The following is a 27546-nucleotide window of genomic DNA, read 5'->3' on the forward strand; positions in this document are numbered from 1 at the left end:
TTGAGAATCCCTCAATCGATCAAAGAGCATTTGAAGTGGTGGTCCGATCCCGTCAAGCTATCAGAAGGGATGTCCCTCAAAGTTCTGAGCCCAGACCTAGTGTTGTTCTCAGACGCGTCCATGACGGGCTGGGGAGCAACACTGGGGGAGGAGGTGTCAGGCCTCTGGAGAGGGGAACAGAGGTCCTGGCACATAAACCTCAAGGAGCTAGAAGCGATTTGTTTGGCACTTCAATGCTTCGAGTCAAGGATTGTGGGACGAATTGTACAAGTCAACTCGGACAACACCACGGCGCTCGCATATCTCAAAAAACAGGGGAGGAACTCTATCTCGCTCCTGTTCAGATAACGAGGGAAATTATTACTTTGGGCGAAGCTGAGAAATGCAACGATTCTAACGAGGTTCGTTTTCAGGTACAGCAGAACGTTCGTGCGGATCTCCTCAGCCGTCAACATCAAATGCTTCCAAACGAATGGACTCTCCATCCAGAGATCTGCAAGGAGTTGTGGAAACTTTGGGGACGCCCACTGGTAGACTCTTCGCGACAGCAAAAAAACAAAGAGGCTTCCTATTTACTGCTCTCCCGGTTCTAGACCCAGGAGCAATAACAATAGACGCCATGCTTTGGAATTGGAAGGGGATGGATCTCTACGCCTTTCCTCCATTCAAACTCCTGGGAGAGGTAATAAGGAAGTTTGCGGCGTCGGAAGGAGCAAGAATGACATTGATCGCCCCCTTTTGGCCTGCAAGCGACTGGTTCACAGAGGCCATGTCATTTCTGGTAGATTTCCCAAGGACACTTCCAGAAAAAATCGATCTACTCAGACAGCCCCACTTCGAGAGGTATCACGGAACCTCTCCGCTCTGAGTCTGACTGCATTCAGACTATCCAAAAGTTGGCCAGAGCGAGAGGTTTTTCAAGATCGGTGGCAAGAGCTATTGCCAGCGCTAGAAGAACATCTTCCCAAGCTGTCTACCAATCGAAGTGGGCTGTCTTCAGAGGTTGTGTAGAAGGCAAAATATTTCCTCCTCCACGACCTCTGTGAGCCAGATTGCTGATTTTCTCTTACATCTTAGAGAGATAGACAAACTTTCAGTGTCAACGATTAAAGGCTACAAAAGTATGCTATCAACGGTCTTTCGACACAGAGGCTTGGATTTATCAAATGATAAAGATCTTCACGATCTATTGAGGTCTTTTGAAACATCAAAAGCTCCACGAGACAAGATTCCCTCATGGGGAATTTAGATGTTGTCTTAAAGTTTTTAATGTCAGCCCCATTTGAGCCTATGCACGCTGCCTCTTTGAAAGATGTAACTAGGAAAGCTATTTTCCTAACCGCTTTGCAACAGCTAAGAGGGTTAGCGAAATCCAAGCTTTGAGTAAACATGTGGGTTTCAGAGAACACAATGCGTGTGTTTTCGCTGAGCCCCTCGTTCTTAGCGAAGAACGAAAACCCATCCAACCCCTGGCCTAAAAGCTTTGATATCAAGGGGTTATCAGAGTTCGTCGGACGAGAGCCGGAGAGAGTTTTGTGCCCTGTCAGAGCTCTCAAATTTTATCTGGAAAAGACCAAACAATGTAGAAGCCCTGGTCAGACAACCTTGTGGTCGTCGGTCCAAAGAGGACGGAGTACCAATGTCTAAAAACGCACTGGCGTTCTTCTTGAGAAACACCATCAGGGAAGCTCATTCATCCTGCACGGATGGTGATCTTAAACTGCTAAAAGTTAATGCTCACGAGGTTAGAGCGGTAGCTACTTCGGTGGCTTTTCAGAAAAATATGGCACTCAGTGATATCCTGGGTGCCTCATTTTGGCGAAGCAACTCTGTGTTTGCTTCACACTACCTCAGAGATGTGAAGGTGACATATGAGAATTGCTACTCGCTTGGACCATACATTTCCGCGGATACAGTATTGGGGACGAGAAGCAATTACGAACCCATCCTTTAGAAAATGGATGTGTGTTGAATTTTAATTTTAAATTGGGAAGGGTTTTTTTTACGGTCGTCAGGGTGGGTTGGCCGATTGAGGCGGTCTTCCCTTTAATTAGCCTGAAAGTTATGGGACTAACTTTAGTGAGGCTAGGTTAGGTGGTATTTATTATGCTTCGTTGTCTTCAGTATGGTCAATATGGTCTAGTCACATTGTGGTCACGCTCCCGTTGACAGATCAATCTAGGAACTTATCCAGCTATACAGGTCACTACCTTGCTGGAAATTCTAGTTAAGCAGAAGCAGGCTTGAGTGACAGTAATCACGAAGTCAGCTATGCTAACAGGTAGGGAACCAAGATGTCAATCATCTGCATGTGAAATGTTTCCAAAATCCTTCCTTTATTTCTGTCCCCTTCCCACCTCCAATGGTGGGGATTCAGCTATATATATATCTGGCAGGTAAGTGTCATGAACAAAATGATATTGTCATGATACAATAAAGTTTGTTCATACTTACCTGACAGATATATATAATCAAGTACCCACCCACCTCCCCTCAGGGGACAGTGGTAAAGAAAATCTGAATAGAAAATGGGAATGGTTCCCGGTATCCGCCTCCCAGCAGCGGGAATGGGTACTAACCACCTAGCCGACCACTGCGTTTGCCGGGAGTTTTGAAATTCTGTCGGTCGTCAGAGAATACAGCTATATATATATCTGTCAGGTAAGTATGAACAAACTTTATTGTATCATGACAATATCATGTTTATGTGAAGATGTTGCCTTGTACTATATGAGTCTGGTTTAGTTTGACTAATTACCTGCAATTTAGTTACATAATGTATGCTAACCTAACATATTTTTGTCACATGACCTTTGTACCCTTCTTGGTTCAACATTAAGAAGGCCTGGGTAAAAACTTGAATTTCACTTTTAACCTGTTCAAAGTCTTGCAGTAATTATTAAACACATATCATATGTACGTAGTGCAGATCACCATAGATTATATTGTCATCAAGCTGCAGTATATCATATGTAGTCCATAAGTTTTTACTTTAGCAGTGATAACCTATCTTAAGCCTACCCTACAGCCTTCACTGAGGACAAGATGGCCTCAAATTGCATTCCACCTAACAGGCTCATACTAGCTGCAGAAAAATTTGGTCTGTCTTATGTAGCAGAAGTTGGTCTATCTTATTAGCATAATGTACTGTACCCAAACTTCTCTTGTAAACTATGTCACCTATGTGTGCAAGTCAAATCAAACTTAATACTCTGTATACTCTCAACTAGGCTACCTTACCATGTGTCTAGTATCTAGCCTCAGAAGTATTAAGTATTAAAGTCAAGTTACCATTGTAACACGTCTTTCATTTTTAGATTACTATTTTATGTAACCTTGGTCTTGGAAATTGAAGCAGATGATTAGCCTTCTGTGAAGGTACCCGATATGAAGTAACTCGCACTTTCCTCATGGTTTCATTCCTGAATCAACAGTTAAGAGTGAACTTAGAAATGAATGCAGTTTTGTTAAAAAAAAATGAGTGATAGCAAAGCAACATCTTGATCCCCAGAGTAGGGTCAAGTCAGGCTACTGTATTCCCCTCCAATTTGCTCCCTACTTACATGGTGCATATTTGAGGAGGTTGATTCTATAATCTAAATTAAATCCTCCAAGCTCCTTCCCTTACCTATAGACATAGCAACAAAGGTATTATGTCCTAGAGGGGACTGAGACCTCCCCACCCGAAAGGTGGACCCATCAGTCTGAAGGCAGATGAACAGCTTTGGGTTGGAACAGCTTCATGCAGAGATCTTTCCTCTGAAGTAAGAACCATGAAGTCTGCCACCTGAACTGCATCCTAGGCTAGACTTGTTGCTAAACACAACAGCTTTTTTGGGGTCTCGTCAGAGAGGAAATTATAAAGTTCTGAAGATTGTTTGTGTGACTTTTCCTCACACCAGCCTGTAAACCTGTTGACTAAACTAGTACTGAAGAGGTTTGATGGTGTTCATAGCTGTTCATAGCCTCTTTTCAAGGTAGGTTTTGATGGAGTGCTACCTCGCCCCATTTTGACAATACCATCTTGTCTGAGGTGTTTGGTGTTGAATGATTGGATGAATAAATGTCTGGTATATTCTTTCCTTCCTTGTATCCTCTTCCCACTAGTCCAATGCTGGCGAGGTACTCAAACAGATCTTCCAATCCCTGCAATCCCTACCTTCCATCAGTTGGTAGATGTGACTCCCTAAGTGTGGTTGAGGAAGATATCTTGGTTTTGATATGTTACCTTCTGAGCTTGTCTTTCCTTATGACATGAGAAACCTAAATCCTCCATATTTTCCTAGAATGTGGTCACGAAAAGACACACACTGGCAAAGGACCCAGTCATCCTTGACCTATGTATATAAGGTTAAAGGATGCATCCTTCCCTCTCACTTAAGTGGATGGGAAGTTGATATTTCTAGGTGGAAGAACATCACCAGTCACGATCTCAAGACTGTGCCTCTTGCCTTGAATATGAGTCTCCATATGAAAGATTAGGTTTTGTATTTTTGTAATAGCAAATCCCAAATTTTTAAGATAACATGCATTTTCTAGATCACCACCCCGAAGTTTATCACAATATCACCCCTACCAAACCCACAACTGCCCTTCTGCCAAAGGAAAAATTGATACTGCATCTAAGAGAGTGGGTGGTCTCCCCCCCCCTCTCTCAGCCACCTGTTAATCTTTTTACCAGTCTTTAAGACTGTCTAGCTATCACCTAATGCATTCTATGTAAAAGATGCATGGCTCGTATAGCTAAGAAAGATTAAAAGTAACACAACATTTTGTATTATTTTAACTGAACTGATTAAAGTGAGTTCAGTTAAAAAATACTTTGTGTAGTTTTTTACAATATAAATTTGTTCTTAAATTACATACCATCAGTACAAACCTAACTAAGTTTAAGTACTGTATTTACCAGCATGCTAGATGCAGCAGTGCATTAAACGTACCTCTATTACTGAGCAAGAGAACCCTTCTCCCTCTCAAGCCTCTCAGCTGCCTTATTCCCTCATTCCATGGAATAAGTTATGATAGCATTGGTAAATAGTAAACCAGAATGTGAACTTTGCATGTTCCCTTCTGACCCCTTGTCTGTTGAATGGAGTGTCTAAACTTTTGCATGGGAAAGGCCTGGTTTCTGCTCTTTTTAGCACACATAGATCAGAGTTACTCCTAAATTTAGGCAGACTTCAGTTTTATGTGTTGACAGCTGTTTAGAGACTTTCAGGCTTCCCTCCTCTGGGAACCTAGATGTGTTCTCCTCAGGTTTACTTATGGTGCTGCTCAGCTGGTTTGTAGTTTTCCTAGTTCCCTTTAGACAAGGTGCATAGTTGGGCATAGGGTAGTGTAGAGACACCTTGGAATCTGAGTCCTGCTCCCTTATTTTTGTGCCCTTTTCAGTTGTTGTATAGCCTAACTCATAATTGTGTAGCACTGGTGGTAGTATAGAAGGTTACAGGAGTTGCACCTCCCTGTTCATACTCATGAGTGGGAATCTGACAATTCTGGTCAAGTTTCTGGCTGTCCCTTCAGTCTTTCAGAGGATGTGATAGGTATTCAGAACCTTGCATGTTCCCCTGACTTTGGCAACAGTGCCAGTTAGTTCCTCCCATATAAGGAGTAAAGGCCTGTCCACACAATCGGCCCTGATCGGAGGACCTCCCCTCTAACGGGCACACTTGACGGGCAAACTGTCAAATTGCCCGATAGGTCTTGTAGCAAAATCACCATGGTGGTGCCCGATGGCTTGAGCTTCGGCCCTGGCAGACGTACATTAACCTTATACATTTCTTTTACTGAGCCATTCTTTGCACCATATTCTCTTCTTTTTCTTCTTTTTCATCAAACACAAAGCAATTATCATGCTGCACAATATCTTGTTCTTTGCAGTAGGCACCATGTTCATCGTACCGCACTGAACACACTACTGGCATCGTCGGGCACGCCCACCTCTCCATCGCCTCACCCGTGTGGACAGCATTCACGGGTAAGCCCGCCAGTATTTGCCCATCAACCCCGGATCACGCCGATCAGGCCCGCTTGTGTGAACAGGCCTTAATTCTTGTATAAAAGGCAATGTTGTGAATTCTTGTAGGAACAAATGGGCATTTTTTAAAATTGCTCATATTTTTCTTCACCAGTGCCTTATATGTTAAATCCATTTCATACAGCTCCACAAAGTCCATGTTTTCCAAAGGATAAGAGATTTGTTAAGGATTAGGGAGTGGTCAGTACATACTGCCACTGTCCTGTTTGCTACCAATTTACCACCTTCTTATCAAGCTTCAATGACCATTTCCAGCTGGCACTGTGAATACTTAATAAAATGGTGCTGGTTTATATACTACCTATTAAAGATATACAGTAAATATGTTTTAAATTTTGAGTTCTTTGTCCAGCCTAGCTAGTTCAAATCTGTTTTTAGCAACTTAGCCTAGCCTAGCTATTTCAAATCTATCTATCAAACATGCTCTTCAGTATCCTGGAGGATGTTCTTCTGGTTCATGACCTCTACAAGAGGATGGTTTTCCCATTCTTCAGGATTTTGGGATTGGGTTAGGTTATATTACATTGGGTACAATTGGGTTAGCTTAGCTTGGGTACAGTTCTTAACTTAGCCTAACTTTATATATCCAAGTATAACCAAACTAGTTCTGTGCCTCAATAGGATAGTTCTTATCTCTACAGGAATTCAGATCCATCTTTAAGCTTTATGTTATGTTGCTCAGGAACACCATGGTGGTTCGTTAGTCAAGAAAAGGGGAGGGGGAATTGGTGTCCTATCATCATAGGACATCTCCTCTGTTGAGTAGCATACTGGAACTGTGTCATCATAGGGGATCTCCTCATATGATGTTTCCTCTGTTATCACTGCGCATTTCATTGGCAGTGTGAGGACATCTGCGTATACAGTGCAGGTTCCTTTGACAGTGCACAAGGTGACAGTAGGGTACTTGGCACATATCTGCATAGACCATCTTATAGAACATCCCTTGGGTTTATTCTGTCATCTCCTCTGTCTTCTTGGAGAAGACCTCTTTGTTACACCTCTTTGCTACACAGTTCAATAGAAAGCTAGAGGTCTACTGTTTGGTGGTCCCAGATCCATTTGCTGGGGTTGAGAACATCCTTCAGTTTACTTGGGATAACATGGAAGTTTACACCTTACCTCTGTTCTGCCTGATCTGTCATGTCCTGAACATAGTACATACTACTACTAATGGGTTCCAAGAATCTCAGGACGACCCTTCTCACAGAGCAGCAACTCGGATGTCTGGCCACCAACTCAGATGTCTGGCCACCTCAGAAAATCTTTATCAGCCATGTACAAGGGCCCACTCAGAACTTCTGTTCAGCAGACAGTGAACTTCCTGATGTTGCTCAGAACAGAGGTACTTTTCTTTGTTTCTGTTGCCAAGGGCTACAGGGCTGCCTTAGGATTAATTCTCCATCTAAAACATGTGGACAATATTCGTCCTGGGTATTCTCTGTTGTTCAAGAGCTTTGAGCATTCATTCACCTTGGGAACTCAAAATTCCTACATGGGACCTTACTCTGCTGCTGAGTAATCTCATTCAAGCTCCATTTGAGGCCTGGCGTCAATCGTCAGACAGGGAACTGACTTTGTAAACAGTATGCCTTCTAGTCTTGGCTTCCTCAAAAAGAATTGGGATTGTGAAAAACACACCGAGGATTGGGGGCTCAGTAGTTTTCAAATTTGTCCCAGAATTTGTAGCCAAGACCCAAAAGCCCCTTGGTTCATGATGACAGATTTGCCTTATTTTCTGTTCCTTCCCTTAAGGAGTCTGTTAACAACAACCCTCAAGAGCTACTGCTTTGCCCTGCCACAGCACTGTGTTGTTATCTAAAAAGGACTCATCACCTAAGCCAAGCCAAGAAATAGGTGTCCAAGAATACTATTTCATTTAGCTACTTGATGTGATTAGGCAAGCCTATCCTGATCATCAAGTTCTTTGACCAATACTACTGTGCATGCAGAAGCACAAGACATCAGAGGATTAAGTTCTTCCCTGGCATAGGGTTCTGAATGCTGGTTTCTGGCTTGGTCACACCAGTTTCACTTCCTTGTACCAGAAGGATATTGCCCACAGGTCCTTGGACATGTTTTCCTTGGGTCCAGTGGTGGCTGCGCAATCCCTTTTCCCCTTCTTCAGTACCTACAGGCAGTTTGAAGAACAGAAACATCATACGCAGGAACTGGCGTAATGTAGGTGATTGTTGCAGTCATACTGTTACAATAATTTTTATGTTCCATACAACATACAAATCTGCTCCCCAGTAGCTTCTACTCCTCGCTCTAGCAAGGGGAGTGAGGAGTGGTGACAAACCCATTTCATGTGGCTGACATGATTTGTTGCTTAAACAGATATACTGGATTTCTCTTTGACTTCCATATATGCAATGATTCTGGACATGTTAGACTGTACAATTTAAACCCACATATCTAACATCTCAGAAGTGTAGGTCCCCTTCTTTAGAATCCTCGTTTCTAAGAAGAATGATCAGATGTGCCGAGCCTCCAGTCGGTTCAGGATTCTCATACCTCCCTCCAAGTATGAGTCTGTCCTAATGTTAAGACTGAAGGTTTGTTCTGCATATGGAAAAGTACAAAGTTGGATAAATCTGGTGCCAGCTGGAAACCAGTTAAAAATAATAAAGAATTGTATATGCAAGGAATCTGGCATCTGGCATCCAATACGTAGTTGAGGTGGAAGCTTGACCCTAGTGACATATTTAGTCTTTCTTCCAACCCAGGATAAGACAAAAGAGAGGTGGCTAGAGGTGGGCAGTCAATGTTAAGATCTCAGGTTGGTTAGCTATGAAAAATACAAGTTACATAATTAAAAATTTGTCATATGCATTGTCTGTTGTTATACAAACCCTAAGTATTTCATCATAATCGCACCTCTAACCAGTCCCGCATTTGTCCCTGCTGCTGAAAAAGTAATAGTGACAGTTAGTGTCACATCTGTCCGAGTTACAAAAGGAAAAAGTGACACCATAATTGGCACCACTGCCAGTGTCACGTTTACACTTGCTGCCAAGCATCATATTTTTCTTTTGTCCCATTTATTTAAAGAAAAAGATTAACTGACAGTTGACTAGGTGGGTTGACTCCCCATTGACACTAGTACTACCTTGTTACCAGAGATAACAATCAAATCAGAATTTGATGAAAGTAAACCCAAGTGAAAGAGCTTAGGTTGCATATCTAGATAAACTGTAAATTATACTGAATTTTTTATATTTCCAGATTATGTTCTTCATTTGTTGAAAGCAGTTTTGCTTAAAGTAGTAAAACTGCACTATATAAGCTAAACTAGCTGCCAGTTACTAAGAAAACCAAAATTTGTTTTATGGTTTCACTAAATAAACTTATGATACATGTTAATACTTTTGGTAGTTTGAGTAATAAAGTAGAGTGTTAATTACTTTTCTCTCCTTACAGGAAGTTTCAGTTGCAGTAGAGGCTGGGATACTCACCAAGTATGATCCAGCATCTCAACGATATGAATGTGCGGTGTGTTCAAAGACTGGTTTTGGTGATGTCATGCCTCATATGGCAAGTTCACAGCATAAGAATTCTGCTGCTTGGGATATCATCCGTGCAAAGACCACAAATGAGGCAATGTTGAGTTTCCTTTCTGAAACTGTCAGAGAGGCAAAAATTAATGATGAGATTGATGCCGTTGACAGGGATGTCTTTTCATATCAATGTAAAATATGTATTGGCAAAAGGCCTTTCAATGGGTTAACTCCACTTGAGTCACATTTGTGTGGTATAGATCATCATAAGAACAAAAGTAGAAGAGCAATGAGTGTTACCATGAAACTAAAATATGATTCATCTCCAATACCAAATTATTCAGCTACACCCAAAAATCATCAGGCTTCAAGTCCTTCTGAATACCAAACTGCAGGAGGCTATGCACATGAAGGAGGTGCAAGATCAAAACGCAATCAATACTGGCCACCAAAAACATTACCCGATGTAAGCATACTACTGTGTAGTAATTCTTTAATTATATAAAGTATTTCCTTGTTAAGATGTTGAATAGGTACTCTTTAAAATGTTTGCTATTCACCAGTTGCATGAGAAAGTAAGATGAGTTTTCATACATTCAACTTACCTGTCAGATATATACATAGCTATCGACTCCGTCGTCCCCGACAGAAATTCAAATTTCGCGGCACTCGCTACAGGTAGGTCAGGTGATCTACCGCCCTGCTCTGGGTGGCAGGACTAGGAACCATTCCCGTTTTCTAATCGGATTCTCTCTGTCGCCGGTGGTATCAACATTGTTGTTACTTCCTCCTGACTAGAATTCTTTTTTCACAACGCTTTTGATCATCTCTCGCTGATATTTGGTGACGTACTTGGATCGTTGTTTGGCATTCGCTATCGTGGACTGTTTTTTGGACTTGGTTTTTGGAATTCGTGAATATGTCTGACTCTAGTGTTAGTTTCAGAGTGTGTGTGAATGAGGGCTGTAAGGTGAGGATTCCGAAAGCTTCGGTAGATCCTCACACTACATGTAGTGGTTGTAGAATGGTTGAATGCTCGATTGAGAATACGTGTAACGAGTGTGAGAAATTGAGTGCGCAAGAGTGGAAGAATCTAACTTCTTACTTGAAGAAGTTAGAGAAAGATAGAGAGAGGAAGGCGGCTTACAAAACCCGCAGAATGTCTACATCTCATGATTTACTGTCTAGTTCTGTAGCTTCTTCCTCTGATAATCATGCCCATTCTGTTTCAGCCCGTTCACAAATTGCTAATCCCTCTAGTTCTGCTTCGGAAATAGCGGAACTCAGAGCTTCCCTTCAGAAAATGCAGGAAAAAATGGCAGCATTGGAAGGTAAGGAAAGTGAATGTGGTTTCGCTAGTGATATTAGTGTCCCAGTGTAGTGGAGGGGGCGTCTGGTCGTCTCTGCGACGCTCCCAGGCCTAGACCTCTTCCAAGCTCCCTGGCCCGGAGGAGAAGGAAAAGTCGAAAGCCGTACGGGGGTTGTGGAGAATCCCCAACGATCAGGCGTCCCTTCGGCAGAATCTATCATATCACAAACTGCCAAGGACCGCTATAGGAAAAGCGTCCTTCGAGAGTGCTTTCGTCTTCTAGTTCGCCCTCTCCGAGAAGAGGATGGAAGGAGTCGAAACTTTCCCGTCCGCTGAAGAGGAGTATGAAAGAACATGAGCTCAATTCTAGTCCCGAGCGCTTCTCTGAAGAAGGAGCGCCTTCGGTAATAAGAAGGCTAGAAAACATTCAGACTCTGGGTCTGGAGGAGATCCTAGAGCGCCTTCCAGATCTCCCTCTCCTGATTCGAAAGATTCCTCAACCAGGAAAATTTTAATGAATATGCAGGAACAATTAGCCTCGTTGGTAGGAGTTCTTTATAAGGAGCCTACTCGTAAGAAGATGATAGGCTTCCTATTAAAAGATCTAAATACCGATCTCCTGTGGGCGCGACGAACCCTACAGGGGAGTTGTCGCACAAGCGGCCATCTCTGGGGGAGCGATGCGTTAGACAGGAGAGAAGTAAGAAAGGAAGTTACTCCTGTCAAGAGTGTGGCTCCAGCCAGGAGCCAGGCTCCGGGTAGGCGCAAAGAGCCAGAGTATTCAGCTACAACGTTCAAGATCTTCAACCAAGCGCCAAGAGTTAACTGAAGAAGAAGATCCTGTTAGGAGTAGAGCGCTTGTTAAACGAAAAGCGCCTACCTTGATCAATACTCCTACTAAACACCATACGCATTCAAAGGATCAGGAGTATTGGAGCGACATACTCCTGCCAGGCGCCAGGAGTCTTCGGACCTCGATACTCCTCCCAGGCGCCAGGAGTATTCCGAACTTTATACTCCTCAGGCGCCAGGAGTATTCTGAACTTAATACTCCTCCCAGGCGCCAGGAGTATTACGAACCTTATACTCCTCCCAGGCGCCAGGAGTATTCTGAACTTAATACTCCTCCCAGGCGCCAGGAGTATTCGGAACAAGATGCGCCTACCAGAAAGCCAGGAGTATTCGAAGCGCGTTGCGCCTGCCAAGCACCAGGAGTATTCCAAACACGTTACTCCTTCCAGGCGAGATACTCCTGCTGTACACCAGGCGCATTCCCTGCATGAAGAGCCTGACATCCGACAGGAGTCATCCAAGCGTCAATCTTTTAGCAAAGAGAGAGTAACTCTTAGCCCCTCTTCAATTAGGAGTGCTTCTTCAGAAAGGAAGAGAGTAAGGGAAGAAACAGAAGAAAGAAGGGAGCCTTCTCCTTCCCGAGCCTATGAACCCAGAAGATGCCTCGGAGGATGAAATGAAGGAAGGATTTTCTAAATTAACAAAGTTCTTTCGTCCCTTCTCTTGGAAGAATATGGAGACTCTTTAACGCCAGCCGCTCCTCCTCTCCACGCTCTCTGTTGTCGAGCACGAAAACGCACAAGTCTTCCTCTTTCCTAAAAATGAAGCCTGCTATATCTATGAGGAGGGCGCTACAATCTCTTGACTCCTGGTTCAAGAAGAAGAAGGAGTTAGGAAGGATGGTCTTTTGTATGCCTCCCGCTAAACTTACAGGGAGGAGAGGCATTTGGTACGAAACGGGAGAAAATATGGGATTGTCTCTGTCCGTTTCAGCTGAGTCAGACTTCTCGAGTTTAGTAGACTCTTCGAGAAGACACGCCTTGAATTCAGCAAAAGTAACATGGGGTCTTTCGGAAACGGACCACCTCCTCAAAGGGCTTTTTCACACTTTAGAAGTTTTTAACTTCTTAGATTGGTCCCTTGGGGTTCTTGCCAAGAAGTCTCATGAAAGGAACAACTGGACCCAGAAACCCTAAATAGCATCCTCACATGCATTGATAAGGCTGTTCAGGATGGATCGGCTGAAGTATGCTCCCTCTTTGTGCAGGAGTTTTAAAGAAGAGGGCGGTTCACAGTGCTTTCCTCACGAAGGCCGTCTCTCCTTCGCAAAGATCCGCCTTATTGTTTGCGCCTCTCTCAGAACATCTTTTTCCCTCGCAGTTGGTGAAGGATATTGCCCATTCACTGACTGAAAAGGCCACCCAGGATCTCCTTAGACAATCCTCAAGGAAAAATAGGCCTGTGGCCAGTGAGGAAAAGAAAGTGGCTCGTCCAGCTCAGCAGCAGCCCTTTCGAGGAGGCCTTCCAGCTAGATCTATCGCCAGAAGGAAGTCAACCGAGAAAAGGGGCAGGTCTTCCTTTCCGTCCCTTTAAGAAGGGAAAGTGAGAATTCTGTCCTCAGACACCTGTAGGAGCCAGGTTACATTTCTTTGCGAAAGCCTGGGAAGACATAGGATCGAATCCTTGGACGATGTCAATTATCAAGAAGGGTTTATTACATCCCATTAAAGGACATTCCTCCCTTGACAACATCACCGAGGGAATTGTCCGCCAGATACAGGGACCCTGTTCTGATGGATACTCTTCGTCAGATGGTGGAACAGATGTGGGACAAAAGAGCAATAGAGCTGGTGCTGGATTGCAGCTCCCCGGGGTTTTACAATCGCTTGTTTCTTGTAGCAAAAGCCTCGGGGGGATGGAGACCGGTACTGGATGTAAGTTGCGCTGAACAAATTCGTAAAACAACAGACGTTCAGCATGGAAACGTCTGCTTCAGTCCTTGCAGCACTGCGTCAAGGAGATTGGATGGCGTCCCTAGACCTTCAGGACGCATATTCCACATCCCGATCCACCATTCGTCGAGGGAAGTACCTTCGATTTATGTTCGAGGGAAGAATCTATCAGTTCAGGGCCCTGTGTTTCGGCCGTTTCCACGACTCCTCAGTCTTCCACGGACGTGATGAAAAATGTATCAAGACATTTACATTTGAAAGGGATAAACGTCTACCCTGTACCTGGACGACTGGCTATCAGAGCCAGGTCTCAAAAGCAGTGTTTGGAGGACTTGTCAACAACACTGGAATTGACAAAATCATTGGGATTGATCGTGAACCTCGAGAAGTCTCAGATGATCCCCAGCCAGAACGTGGTTTTATCTGGGGATTCAGATGGATTCTCGGGGGTTTTCGGAGTTTTTCCCTCTCAAGAGAGAATAAGGAAAGGCTGTGCCACAGTATCGAACTTCTTAGGGAAAGAGCGCACTTCAGCGAGGGAATGGCTGAGCCTTCTGGGGACCCTTTCCTCGCTCGAACAGTTCTTTCCCCTAGGAAGACTACATCTTCGTCCGCTTCAGTTCTTCCTGAGAAGAAGTTGGAGTTGGAAGACAGGACAGCTCTCGGACACGTTTCCAATCTCGGAGGAAATAAAAAATCATTTAAAGTGGTGGTTGATTCCCTTAAAAGAAACAAAGGAGTATCCCTGCAAGTACGTAACCCAAGCCTGACATTGTTCTCAGACGCGTCGGAGTCGGGCTGGGGTGCAACATTGGATCCAAAGCACGTGTCAGGCACCTGGTCGGCAGAACAGGTGTCATGGCACATAAATTGCAAGGAGCTTTTAGCAATTCACCTTGCGCTAAAGAGCTTCGAACACATAGTCAGAGGCAAGGTCGTACAGATAAACTCAGACAATACGACTGCTCTGGCCTATGTCAAGAAACAAGGAGGGACTCACTCTTTCGCTCTGTACGAGCTGGCAAGAGATCTGTTGATTTGGGCGAACCAAAGGAAGGTAGTTCTTCTAACGAGGTTTGTCCAAGGGGAGAGGAATGTGAGAGCGGACAGACTGAGCAGGAGGTTCCAGGTCCTTCCCACAGAATGGACACTCCACTCAGAAGTCTGTCAGAGCCTTTGGTACCATTTGGGGGAAGCCTCAAATAGATCTTTTCGCCACATTCCTCTCCAAAAGGATAGACACATTTTGTGCCCTAGTGGAAGATCCCAGGGCTTATGCAATAGACGCCTTTCTCCTGGACTGGTCAGGGCTAGATGTTTACGCTTTTCCCCCGTTCAAGATACTGGGGGAAGTAGTCAGAAAATTCGTGGCATCCGAAAGGAACCAAAATGACTCTGATTGCTCCGTATTGGCCATCTCAAATTTGGTTCACAGAGGTGATGGAGTGGACAGTGGACTTCCCCAGATCTCTTCCAAACAGAATAGATCTGCTCAAACAACCCCACTTCGAGAGGTACCATCAAAAATCTACCCGCTCTTGCTCTGACTGCCTTTCGACTATCGAAAGACTTGTCAGAGCGAGAGGGTTTTTCTCGCCAGGCAGCAAGCGCAATTGCTAGAGACCCGCAGATCATCTACTAGGCGAGTGTACCAATCGAAGTGGGAAGTTTTCAGAAGCTGGTGCAGGTCGAAGAAGCTGTCCTCTTCCAGTACCTCTGTGACCGAAATTGCGGATTTCCTTCTGTTTCTTAGAGAAAAGTCGCATCTCTCTGTACCGACTATTAAGGGGTACAGGAGTATGCTTTCAGCAGTCTTTAGAAACAAGGGATTAGATCTAACGAATGATAAGGATTTGCACGACCTCATTCGTTCCTTCGAAACATCAAAGTCACTTGAACCTAAGGTTCCAAGCTGGAACTTAGATGTGGTTCTTAAATTTCTATCCTCCGAAGAATTCGAACCACCACACACTGCTTCATTTCGTAATATCACTAGAAAGTGTTTGTTTCTGATGTCTCTTGCAACGGCAAAAAGAGTCAGTGAGTTGCACGCCCTTGAATCACGAGTCGGCTTCAAAGGAGACTCTGCAATTTGTTCATTCCAGTCTCTCTTTTTCTTGCCAAAAATGAAAACCCTTCGAATCCCTGGCCCAGGAGCTTCGAGGGTAAAAGGACTTTCTAGTTTGGTGGGCAGAGAGGCAGAAAGATCCCTTTGCCCAGTTTAGAGCTCTTAAATTCTATCTGGACAGGAAGAAGCAGTTGGGGGGTTCGCAAAAAGGTCTTTGGTGCTCAGTAAAAGACCCCAAGAGAGCAATGTCCAAGAACGCCTTAGCCTTCTTTGTTAGAAGTGTTATTAGGGAAGCTCATAAGAATTGTCCAGATGATTCTTTTAATCTTTTAAGAGTGAGAGCCCACGAAGTTAGGGCAATCGCAACCTCTGTGGCGTTCCAAAGAAATATGTCACTTAAAAACATTTTGGATGCAACTTATTGGAGATGCAACTCTGTGTTTGCATCTCATTATTTAAAAGACGTGCGAGTTACGTATGAGAAATGTTTTTCTCTAGGTCCGTTTGTGTCAGCACAGACGGTTCTGGGTAAGGGAGCTAGCACCGATCCTTAATATTGTATGTAACCCTCTTGTTGGATGTGTTCTTGAGTTTCCTGTGCATGGAAGTGTCAGGTGTCGCACAGGCGACCTTCACTTCTCTTCACTAGGAGATCGAGTGACAGCTGACTTTTAGAGGGGTACAAAAAAGAATTTTTTTTTTTTTTTTTTGTATTATTGTATGTGTGGTTATTGAGTTTGTGGTTGTTTGCTAAGAGTTTGGGGATAGCTCTTGGCAATCTTAGAACTAACACGGGTGTTAGGTTCGGGTGATCGGGATCGGTTGTGTGCTCCTTAAATAAAGGCGTGTTGTCATATAAGCGGATGTGCTCCCATTGACAAATGCCAGTTAGGTTCTGTCGAATAAGTGGATGAGACCCCATCGACAGATCCACAAGAACTCTTGGCCACAGATCACTATCTCGCTAAGGCTCTTGAGGTGAAGCAGACTCCTAGACAGCAGTCACGAAGTCTTCCACCTGATAAGGTAGGAACCAAGGTCTATAAATACCTACAACATGTGTTGTTTACCTGTCTAGTCAGTAGTTAGCTGTCTCTTACCCTCCACCAAAGGGTGTCAATCAGCTATGTATATATCTGACAGGTAAGTTGAATGTATGAAAATGATATTGTTATGATACAATAAAGTTTCATACATACTTACCTGGCAGATATATACAATTGAAGACCCACCCAGCATCCCCGCAGGAGACAGGTGGAAGAGAGAATCTGATTAGAAAACGGGAATGGTTCCTAGTCCTGCCACCCAGAGCAGGGCGGTAGATCACCTGACCTACCTGTAGCGAGTGCCGCGAAATTTGAATTTCTGTCGGGGACGACGGAGTCGATAGCTATGTATATATCTGCCAGGTAAGTATGTATGAAACTTTATTGTATCATAACAATATCATTTTTTTATATATATAATTTTTAAGAAACTATTAATGAAAAGACATGGTTGCTCTCTGGATACTTGTTAGTTTTGTAATTTTGAGACTGCAGCCAGTAACTCAAACATCAGGTAAATGTGATGTACTATGGTCCTTGTTTCTTTGTAGGCAATTTAGTTTACCGACTGAATTTTTAGATGATATTAAAGCCTATGCAGTATCTGTAAATCTTGCAAACTTTATCATAAGGATATTATTACTATTATTAGTGTTATTATTATTACAGGTTTTATTGAAAATAGTAATGGCTATTTCAGCTGCGTTAATTTTCTATAGAAGTTTCTCTATTCTTCTTCTTACTGACTTTTCTTCTGTACTCAAATTGGCTATTAAAATTCCAAATGGGGGATTCATGTTGAAAACGTGGTACAGGTACTCCTCAGTTAACAACGGGTTCCGTTCCAGCGACCACGTTGTTAAACAAATTTGTCGTTAAGCTTGTTATTCTTTTTATTTAGACTATTAGCATTAATTTTCAGTCATATATTATACACAGAACTAGTTTCCGACATAGCATACTACTTGGCTAAGTTCTGACAGCGCTTCTTATAATTTTATTACTCATATATTATAACTTCATCATTTTATAACTTCATGGTGTATAATTTTTTAAAAATTAGTGTACTCTTGGCCCCTTCTCGGCTTAAAGGAACGAGAGGGAAAGGGGCATTGATCTTCTGACTTAGGCTGTGTCGAATGGGAAGGCCCTGCCGAACTCGAGGTCCACGACAGCCTACCAGGCGACGATCTCCTTGACTGCTGCTGGACAGGGGGAGGAGGAGGAGCCGGACGTCTCCGAGGATGAGACTCCGACTTAGACATGGCGTGGTGCACCAGTCTGTCTTTGGTGTCAGCTTGTCGCTGGTCTATCATATTCTTGAGCTCTGTCCAAGGAAACAAAAATTGGGACTCCAACAGATCTCCGTTCCTCAATGCCTGCAAGGACTCTGTGTCACGCGATCTCTCCGTCCTAGACAAAGCCGCGTCCCTTCTAATCAGAAGAAGACTGGCAAGCGAGGAGGCACTCACCAACCCTTCCAGGGACCTTTCAGAATCTATCTTGGCAATAACCACAGACCTGAGGTCAAGCCAAGAAACTGTCTGCAACATGGAGGCCACTATAGATTCCAATGCTGAGGCATCTTGTTGAGACAAGGATGGAGCCACCGACCTCACTTGTTCCAAAGTCAACCCCGGCTTCAGGCAAGCAACAAAAAAAGCAGAGCTCATAGCATATTACTTCCTATGTCTCGTGAGAGGCGGGGGTTGTAGTTTGGTAGAGCCCCTAGAGGGAAGCGAACCGTCCCGGTCCGAAACAGAGGCATTAACCTTCTGCAAGACCGACTGAACGTGCCCCGACAAAGGAAGCTGAAGAGATTATTTTGGGGTCCTGAGTAGCTCCCACCAAGGCTTCCAAGCAAGAAGGAGTGTAAGACGACCGAGCCTGAGTCCTACTTTCCAAATTGTTAAACCTACAATTGAGATCAACAACTTCTGAAAAGGAAGACAGAAACTCTTGCGTGTCTCTCTCCTCCTGCTCTGGCAACGGAGACCGACGACGAGAAGGATGTGTAGGCTCCTCTAAGGCACCTTCCCTATCAAAATTAACGGAAGGGTTAGCAGCCAAATAGCCCGAAAGCCCAACTAACCTGTCTGGGCTGGGTCCATGCGTCGTCTTCCAAGACGAACCCACTATAACACTAGGAACTTCACTTACCTCCACAGATGACTCCACATACCCATGAATGGTCATGGGCATGGCGGACATACGTACGTGAGATGGGAGAGAAACTCGAACACTCGAGATCGAAGGAGAATCCTTTAGAGTCGAATTCTTGGAAGCACCAGTGAGAGAGGTAGGCAAACACTCCTGCTGCCCCCAACTCCGTGCTCACTACCTTCGACCTCTTGACAGCCGCCTTGAGATCCTTATGGCGACAAATAGGCCTTGGAAAAGAAGGAGCACTAACATCACGTGCACAGGCAGGGGAGGTTGCAACATGCTCGCGATGTACATGGAGTGGGGGGGGGGGGGGGGGGGTAACATGCCTGAGATTCAAGGCAGAGGACGAAGCATTCCTTGCAGATCGCACACGGGAAGGAGCACTAACACTGCCCGAAACAACAGCACTCTCTGGAACACTTCCGCATTGTTCCTCCCATGTAGGCGAAGGAAGGGCAAAGTCCTTATCCTTCCAACGCTTGATATGCCGACGGGGCGCAGAGGGGGAAGAGGGAGAAGAAGACAGCACTGGTTTCTTGTGCGCACTCTTCTCAGGAGGCGGGGACGAATCAACACATTTCCTACCAGTCCTCCCAACCGATAAGGCAGCCAACTTCACATCCAATATAGAGTCCAACCTCTGAAGCACTGCCTGGCATATGACCTCAGACTGATGTGCCAGAGAAGGCTCCAATGACAAGGAAGGGAGATGTAGCAAACTGGGCGGCAGTGATGACGTCACGGCTGAGAAAGGCGGATCAGGGAGACGACTTGGAGAGACATCATCGATGGGAGTGACGTCACGGCTTCCCCTCAGTGCGAGGGAATCAACGCCACTGGCAGAGGAATACGCAAAGACAGATCCCGTGACGTCACCAATGGGGCCGACGCCACAGCGTCACTCCGACACGAAGCGGCAGCAGACACTGGCAGAGCAATACAAGATGGCCAACTTCTGCTACCCACGAAGACAAGGCCAGGAGGAGGGGGGGATGGCCTGGCCAGATCGGGGAGGGGGGTGCGAGCCTCCACAAAATGCGCTAGCAACCCCTCCAAGGACGGGTGACCCCCTAGCCCGAGCGTCTTCCAAATCGCTGACATTTCGGATGCCTCCGACTCTGGAAGAGAAGAGATTGATGAAAAAGCCTCACCCTTCTCGTGAATCAAATAAACTCCTGAGGAAGAAGGGGCTACATTACAAACATTAGCCTGGTGGCCTCACGATACTTCCATCGACGAATCAATGGAAGAAAAGGAAGGGGAGACAGGGACAACACTACTAGTAGGCGGTTGACTACTGCAGGAGACGAAACATGGGGAAGAGGCGAAAAACTTTCCCAAATAGGAAGAGTCGAAACCCTCCAATGTTCTCTCTTGCCATAAAACGACCTCCACTGCTCCTTAGGCCATGCCCGGCATTCCGTGCAAGGATTCGTAATAGTACAAAAATTAGAACAACGCCTACTGCACGTTATGTGAGGGTCGGTCACTGCCGAAGCCAGAAAACGAGAACACAGAAAACCTGGAACTCCTGGGCACATACGCTGACGCCGAGAAGGAGCAGAAGAAACCATAATATCAGCCAAACACACACAAAGCACAAGTGAAACGGGCAATGAACCGGGAAACGGCCAAGAGAGGTTATCATGATTCTCGCCCAGGCCGGCAAAAGAAAGACTGATTGGTGATCATAGGTGAATGGTCTTCAACCATCCTTCACTCGATCTACGCATGTGTTGCCAGATATCACAAGATTCCTTGCTTTCATCTGCTTTTTAACTGGATCCAGCTAGGCGCAAGAAATTATCCTTTTGTTAAGACCTCAGGTTTGTAGCTATGAAAAATACAAATTTAGAAAATTTGTCATTTTAGCCTACATTCCTAAGTGATCCTAATAGTAAGTCAATACAGTACTTACCAAACTTTTCTCAAAATCTGCACATTATTATCGGTGACTTTCATATTCTGAATTTGGTATTTCTTAATTATTGTTATTAGTTTCTTCATCATTTATTTTGATTGTAGAGGGTAGTGAGATGAAAAAAAGAACGAATGAATTTCGACAGTCACATTGCACACCGCCATCTATTGAGGAAAGTGAACACTAAACTATTCGCTAATGGGATAAACATTTTCTAGCATAGATAAAGACTTACGCTTCCACTTTACCTCTAGTATCATCTAATCTCATGGGTGACATATCAAATATGTAAATACACAGTTGTATAAAAGAAATTATCAAACTGTATAACATTTAAGTCTTTCAAGCATACTAAGAATAAGGAGGTCGTGCATGGTAAATGTCTCATTGTTTTGATTAAAAAGTTTGACTTGGTAGAGACTTCTCAAGTGGGATATTTAAAAATATATATTTATTTTCAAGTTAATATAAAAAATATATTTGACTTCACACATTTTCTTTTCATTACTAAGAATTCACACATATAGGAGTTATCAACGTGTGTTTTCCAAACAATAACACGGCTGGTGGGCAAAAAGCCTTTTCACATCACTGCTGTATCAGACGGAACGTTGACCTTTCAAGTTAATCTGCACCTTACTTCTAAGCAATGGTTCAGTTGTGGTAGTTATAGGATGCACGAATAGGTGTGGAAAGGGAAGCCAAGTATCCTGCCCTTGTTTTCCCAGCGAAATGGACAAGGATAGGAGAAATATGTGGCTTAAAGAGAATTAAGATGAAAGAGAGCAGTGGGATAGAGCACTTTGTAACCTGGCCTAAATTGCTCAGGAGGTATAAGGTAGAGCACACTCAGTAAATGAGTAATATTATTACTAAGTGCAAAAGACCCTCATAATAGCCCCTCCTTGTCTATACCACCATTAAAAGTTCATCTGCCTAACATTGCCAAAATCGATGTTTCAATAATGTTTTCCCGCCACTACCAACACATGCACAGTGTGCACAAAACACTTGACAAAGTTAAATTAGGTGAGAGCGTCGTTTGCTATTGTTTGCTTTTGCCCTTCAGCTACTGTGCATGTGCCAGATATGCTTCATTGTTTACAAACATTATTCTCCTATTCTTTTCATTACTAAGAATTATTCTTAAAGTTGTAAATAATACGTGGTGCCACCCTATTGGCCGCGCAACAAACTAATGGCAGTTGAATCAAGCCGAACCACAGGAGTTCCCAGACCTTAGAATGCCGGTTTTAAGAGGTTCAACTGTATAGCTTTTCTTTACAAAGTATATTAAAGCCTTAATAATTGTTTTAGCCATAGATTTCAAGGCTTTCAAAACCTAGGCTAGGGTATTTTTATTTTCATTTTATGATTTTTTTTTTTTTTTTTTTCATGTTGCCGTCGTAAATCCAAGTTGTATAATGAGTACGTCATTAAGTGAGGAGTACCTGTATTTGTCAAATTGAATAGTATATTATACAAAATGCAGTACAAATTGGATCTTAAGCCTAATCAACAAAAGATACTGAATGACTCATTCTGGGTTCCTCTTGCTCAGGGGGCGTCTTTCTCTCTCTCTCTCTCTCTTCTCTCTCTCTCTCTCTCTCTCTCTCTCTCTCTCTCTCTCTCTCTCTCTCTCACAAGGTTTCATCCTTAAACCTAGAAGGACATCGTAAGGCAGGTGTACTGCATTTTGTATAATATATTCAATTTGACAGATACCACTTTTTTTTTGTACATGAATCCCCCATTTGGTGTTTTAATAGCCAATTTGAGTACAGAAGAAAAGTCAGTAATAAGGAGAATAGAGAAACTTCTATACAAAATGAACTTGTCTGAAATATCCCGTATTTTCAATAAAACCTATGTTAATGAAGGTCTTCTTCCAGCATATTATTTTTAATATAATATACAGGTAGTCTATGGTTATCAGCAATCTGGTTTCATGGGGCTTGTGTAGCGCTGAAAATCTGCGTTTTTTGGTGATGAAATGCACAGATTTCCAGTTATTGGCACTGATAATAGGTTATTGGGACCGTTACATACCTAACAGAGATGCCTTTAACCAGTTATTGGCGCCGATAAGCGCTGATAAGAAGGAAATTGTCATTGTTGAGTGTTTTCGCCTCCTGCCCCTTTTCCAAGCTTGCAAAAAGATGAAGAGGAAGGTTGACTCATGCTCCCATGCCTTGCACACAGGTGCAACTGCTACCTGGGCTTGGTATACCGGTACCAACCCTGATAACCTGCCCACGGCATCACTGTTACTGGTCCCGGTACTGCTCTAACAGTACCATGCCTGGACTCTTGTTACCATGGCTGGGTAGTGGTGATAAGACTGCCTTGGTGCAATCAGTTCATGTATGTGCCTCTGATAAAGAAAATCCATTTGCTGCACTATCAGAATTCCAGAAGGAAATTATGAACAGTATCAAGGATGGCTGTAGTACTGAGCATGAGTATATCAAAGATGCTATCCGATATTCTTAAGGGGAAATCAGGTCAGTCCTGGATACGGAATTAGATGTGATTTTAAAAATTTCTGTCTTTAAATGAGAGTATAGAAATGCTACACAATCTGCCTGGGCCTATATAGGCTCTTTCACTAAAAAACTTGGGTATATGTAACATGATATTAAAAATCCCATGCCCCAAAATAATTAGGAAAATGGGTTTTCTAGAACCTGTTGAAGTCAGAACAAACATTGAGATAGCTTATCCATCCCCAGAGCTCCAACTGGTAACAATAAAATATTCAGTTTTGACTATGAAACTTCAAATGAAAATATCTACCCATGATAATTAATACTGATAACCCTGGGCATGACACGTCACTGTGTATCCTTTTATCAAATGGAGAATACCTTATTAATGAAGGAAAGCCATGACTGGTTAATTTTGAGACATATATTTTCCTAATGTTGAATGGGGCTTATGCCTACATCCATCCATCCTAATGCTGAATGGCACTTGGTCCCTCCTTTATTAGGAATTCAAAAACCACTGAAGGAGATGGTCATCCTGCACCCGATACCTTCTCCAGTTGGCCTCTGCATTTTGTCCCTTCACTTTTAAAACAATCACTTTTAAAACAATCAGTCATGTGAAGGCAGATTTTCAGAATTTTGTGGTGACTCAGAAGTGTTAGTAACAATTGTGACCCCTATTGGGGAAATCTCAGTTGGAACAGCTTTGGCTGAATTTCATGGTAGGCTCCACTTTCTTAATATTTCAGGAGTCCCTGGTTATCAGTGGGGTTCCCTTCTGAAGACATAACAATAACTGAAAGTCAACAGGTTTTGGGGCATATCGGCACTTGATAAGCGCAGAATATCATCGCCTCTGTTAGATACGTATGTGTCAGCACCAGTACCCTATTATTGGCACCAACTGGAAATCGGCTTATATTGCCATCGAAAATTGCTGTCACTGGATAAACCCTGTAAAAACAGGTCACCAACACAGTCAACCCCCGTATTCATGTTCTCGAGATTTGCTGGCTCACTTTTTCGCAGATTATTCTTTGGACCACATCTACCTATTATTCGTGGGTTTTTCCGACAATAAATATTCACTAATTAGTGTACGTAGTATGTTGTTATTTTCATGAATAAATACTTTGTTCATGACACTTACCTGCCAGATGTATATATAGCTGTATTCTCTCTGACGACCGACAGAATTTCAAAACTCCCGGAAAACGCAGTGGTCGGCTAGGTGGTTAGTACCCATTCCCGCCGCTGGGAGGCGGATATCAGGAACCATTCCCATTTTCTATTCAGATTTTTCTCTGTCGCCGGTATTGTAAACACCTGTTTCCAGTACCTCCGCTTAGGATTTTGAAAACTCCATTTGTCACTTGAGTATTTTGATTGTCTTTTGGTTTCGGACTTGGCTTTGTGACTTGGCATACGCTTTTGTGGTTTGAATTTGAATTTGCTTTTCACTTTTCTTAGAATTGAGATGTCTGGTTCTAGTTCTACTAGTTTCAGAGTGTGTGGTGTAGAAGAGTGTAAGGTGAGGCTACCAAAAGCCTCGGTAGATCCTCACACGGTATGTGTGAATTGTAGAGGGCATGTTTGCTTGTTGGATGATAGGTGCAAAGAATGTGAAGTGTTGACTAATATTGAATGGAAGGCGTGTGAATCTTACATTCGTAGACTTGAGCGTGACAGAATTAGGAGGTCTTCCTCCAGGAGTGCTTCTGTCAAAAGTCAAGGGGCTAAAGTTGCCCAATCTAGCCTAACTGTCGAACATGTTATGCCTAACCCTGTAATTTGGCCTTCAGATAAGGAAGTGATCGCTACAGAAGGGAATGCCCTTACTACGATTATGGAATCGATTCGGAACCTTGAATCGAAAATGCTCGTGCTACAATCTAATGTGCAAAAGTGTAGTGATAGTGTTGGTGCCCCTAGTGATGTGGAGGGGGCGTCAGATCGGTCCTATAATGCCTCTAGGTCGAGACCTCTGTCGGACTCCCAGAACACAGGGAATGGACATGTCGAAAGCCAAAGGAGGGTTACGGGAATTAAACACTGGTCTGGCGTCCCTTCGTCAGAACCTGAAGACGCATCCCAGGCTGCCAAAGATCGTGCGCAAGCTCGAATCTTGAAGGAATGCTTCTCTTCCTCCGAGACGTCCTCACCTCATCGCGGGTGGGAATCTCGGAAGGCCTCTCCAATCGAGAGTGGTAAGGAAGACGTGAGATGTCGCACAGGCGGCCATCGTCTTTCTCGCCCTCTTAGGAAAGGTCTTACGGAAGAGGACGCTTCATCGGGAGATCGAGAGCGTCCTCCGCCTCGATTTACGCTTCGTTCTTCCCCGGAAGACTTCGAAGACAGTATCCCACATAAGAAATTCAGGACGCTTTCTGAGCGTCCTGATTCGAGTCTGGAGAGAAGGAAGAAGGCGTCCCCTCGCCCATCTTCTTCTCAAGGGATCATTCCTTCATATGGATCTTCACCATCCAAAAAGACCCTCTTAGCGATTCGACAACAGTTGGATGCGTTTTTGCCAAGAAAGAAGCAAGATCACGTAGTCGTAAGAAAGATCTATGGCTACCTGTCAAGAAATCTAGGTGTTCTCCTTCTTCTTCTCTTCGTTCTTCGTCCTCTTCTGATTCGTCGCCTTCTAGACCTCATCGATCATTCAGGAATGCGCAAGCACTCCTGTTGATAGAGTCTCTAGAAGTATCGGCGAAAGAGACAAAGACACTAGATGTCGCACAGGCGGCCGTCGTCTTTACCAAGAGTCGAAGAACGTTCAGAAGGCTCGCTCGGATGTGGGGTTGGAAGAAAATAATCTTGGTTTGCAACAACAGGAGCAGAGTATTCGACACAAGAAACGCCTTGCTCATCAGGACGCTTTTCAGGATGCTCGTAAGGACGCTTCTCTGGACGCTCGGTGTCGTAAACGTTGGTTTGCTAGACTTGGAACTCGCAATGCTTGTTCGGAAGAAAGATATGAGGACGCATATGAGGAAGCTTTTGAGTACGCTAGGCGTCCTGCAACTCAAGACCGTATTAAAAGCGTTGACACGACGTCCATCACGTCAGGACGCAGATGAGGACGTTTTTAAGGACGCTAGGCGTAATACAACTCTAGATAGATTTAAAGACGCTCTGACACGACGTTCATCACGTCAGGACGCAGATGAGGACGCTTTTGAGGACGCTGGTCGTCCTATAAGTCAAGGGAATTTTAAGGGCGCTCGTCGTCCTTCACATCAGGACGCTTTCCAGGACGCAAATGAGGACGCTTTTGAGGATGCTAGGCGTCCTACGCGTAGAGACACCATAGAGAGAATGGAGCAGGACGCTCGTCAGAAGGGTAAGCGCCCTATGCTTCAAGGTCTTCGTAGAAACTACAATATGGGTGCTTGCCAAGAGAAAGTTATCCAGGATGCTCCGTATGACGTTCGTTTGGAAAATCCGGAGAGAAATTAAAGATTGATAGGAGAACATAGCCGGGTCTCCTCTTCAAAATTTATTTTGAGTGCAAGAATTAGGTTACAAAAGGGAGGTAAAACTTCAGTATCTTCTCACTCGATCCAGGACACACCTGCATCTCCCTTAGAAGAGAAATCATCAAGCGATCCTGGCTCGGAGGAGGAGGAGGATACTGCAACTTCATCCTCTGTGGATTATAAAACTTTAACTCGCCTCTTAAAAGACTTGTTTCCCGAAAAGTTTCAAGCTCCAGTTCCTCTCTCTCCACCTTCGCAGCTAACCTCATCGAAGGCAAGAAAGACTCCAAACTTTGTTAAAATGGCCACATCGCTCTTGACTAAAAGGGCATTTAAAAGAATCCACAATTGGATGGAATCCAAAAAGGCGAAGGGCAAGACTTTTTTTGCCATTCCCCCCACAAAGCTCAGTGGAAGATCAGGGAAGTGGTATGAAACAGAGGAAGAAGCAGGTTTAAGAATCCCTTCTTCTGCCCAAGGTGATTTCGCCAACTTAGTGGACGCCACCTAGACAAGAGCCGACCTTCCATCAGCGAAAGTTTCCTGGACGATGTCAGAAATAGACCACCATCTCAGAGGTATTTACAAAACTCTAGAAGTTTTTAACTTCCTAGATTGGTGTTTAGGCATCTTAGATGTGCAGTCTAGAAGCCCAGATTCGATTTCATTGGAGGATTTATCGAGTATATTATCATGTATGGACAGAGCAGTAAGGGATGGCTCCGACGAACTGGCATCACATTTCGCGTCGGGAGTCCTTAAGAAACGCGCACTTTACTGTAGC

At 43.9% G+C, this 27546-nt stretch overlaps 1 protein-coding gene across 5 annotated transcripts in view; it reads left to right on the forward strand.

The window, feature by feature from the left end:
* The window catches only part of LOC135197844 (uncharacterized), a 218497-nt gene that overhangs the window by 18127 nt on the left and 172824 nt on the right, over nucleotides 1–27546 (forward strand). For all 5 annotated transcript variants that reach the window (XM_064225018.1, XM_064225017.1, XM_064225020.1 and 2 more), the window contains exon 2: nucleotides 9461–10003. In XM_064225018.1, coding sequence (XP_064081088.1) covers nucleotides 9461–10003 — 543 coding nt within the window. The remainder of the gene's footprint in view (nucleotides 1–9460; nucleotides 10004–27546) is intronic.

This window comes from Macrobrachium nipponense, chromosome 21 (assembly GCF_015104395.2).
Source record: "Macrobrachium nipponense isolate FS-2020 chromosome 21, ASM1510439v2, whole genome shotgun sequence".
NCBI classification, from domain to species: Eukaryota; Metazoa; Arthropoda; class Malacostraca; order Decapoda; family Palaemonidae; genus Macrobrachium; species Macrobrachium nipponense.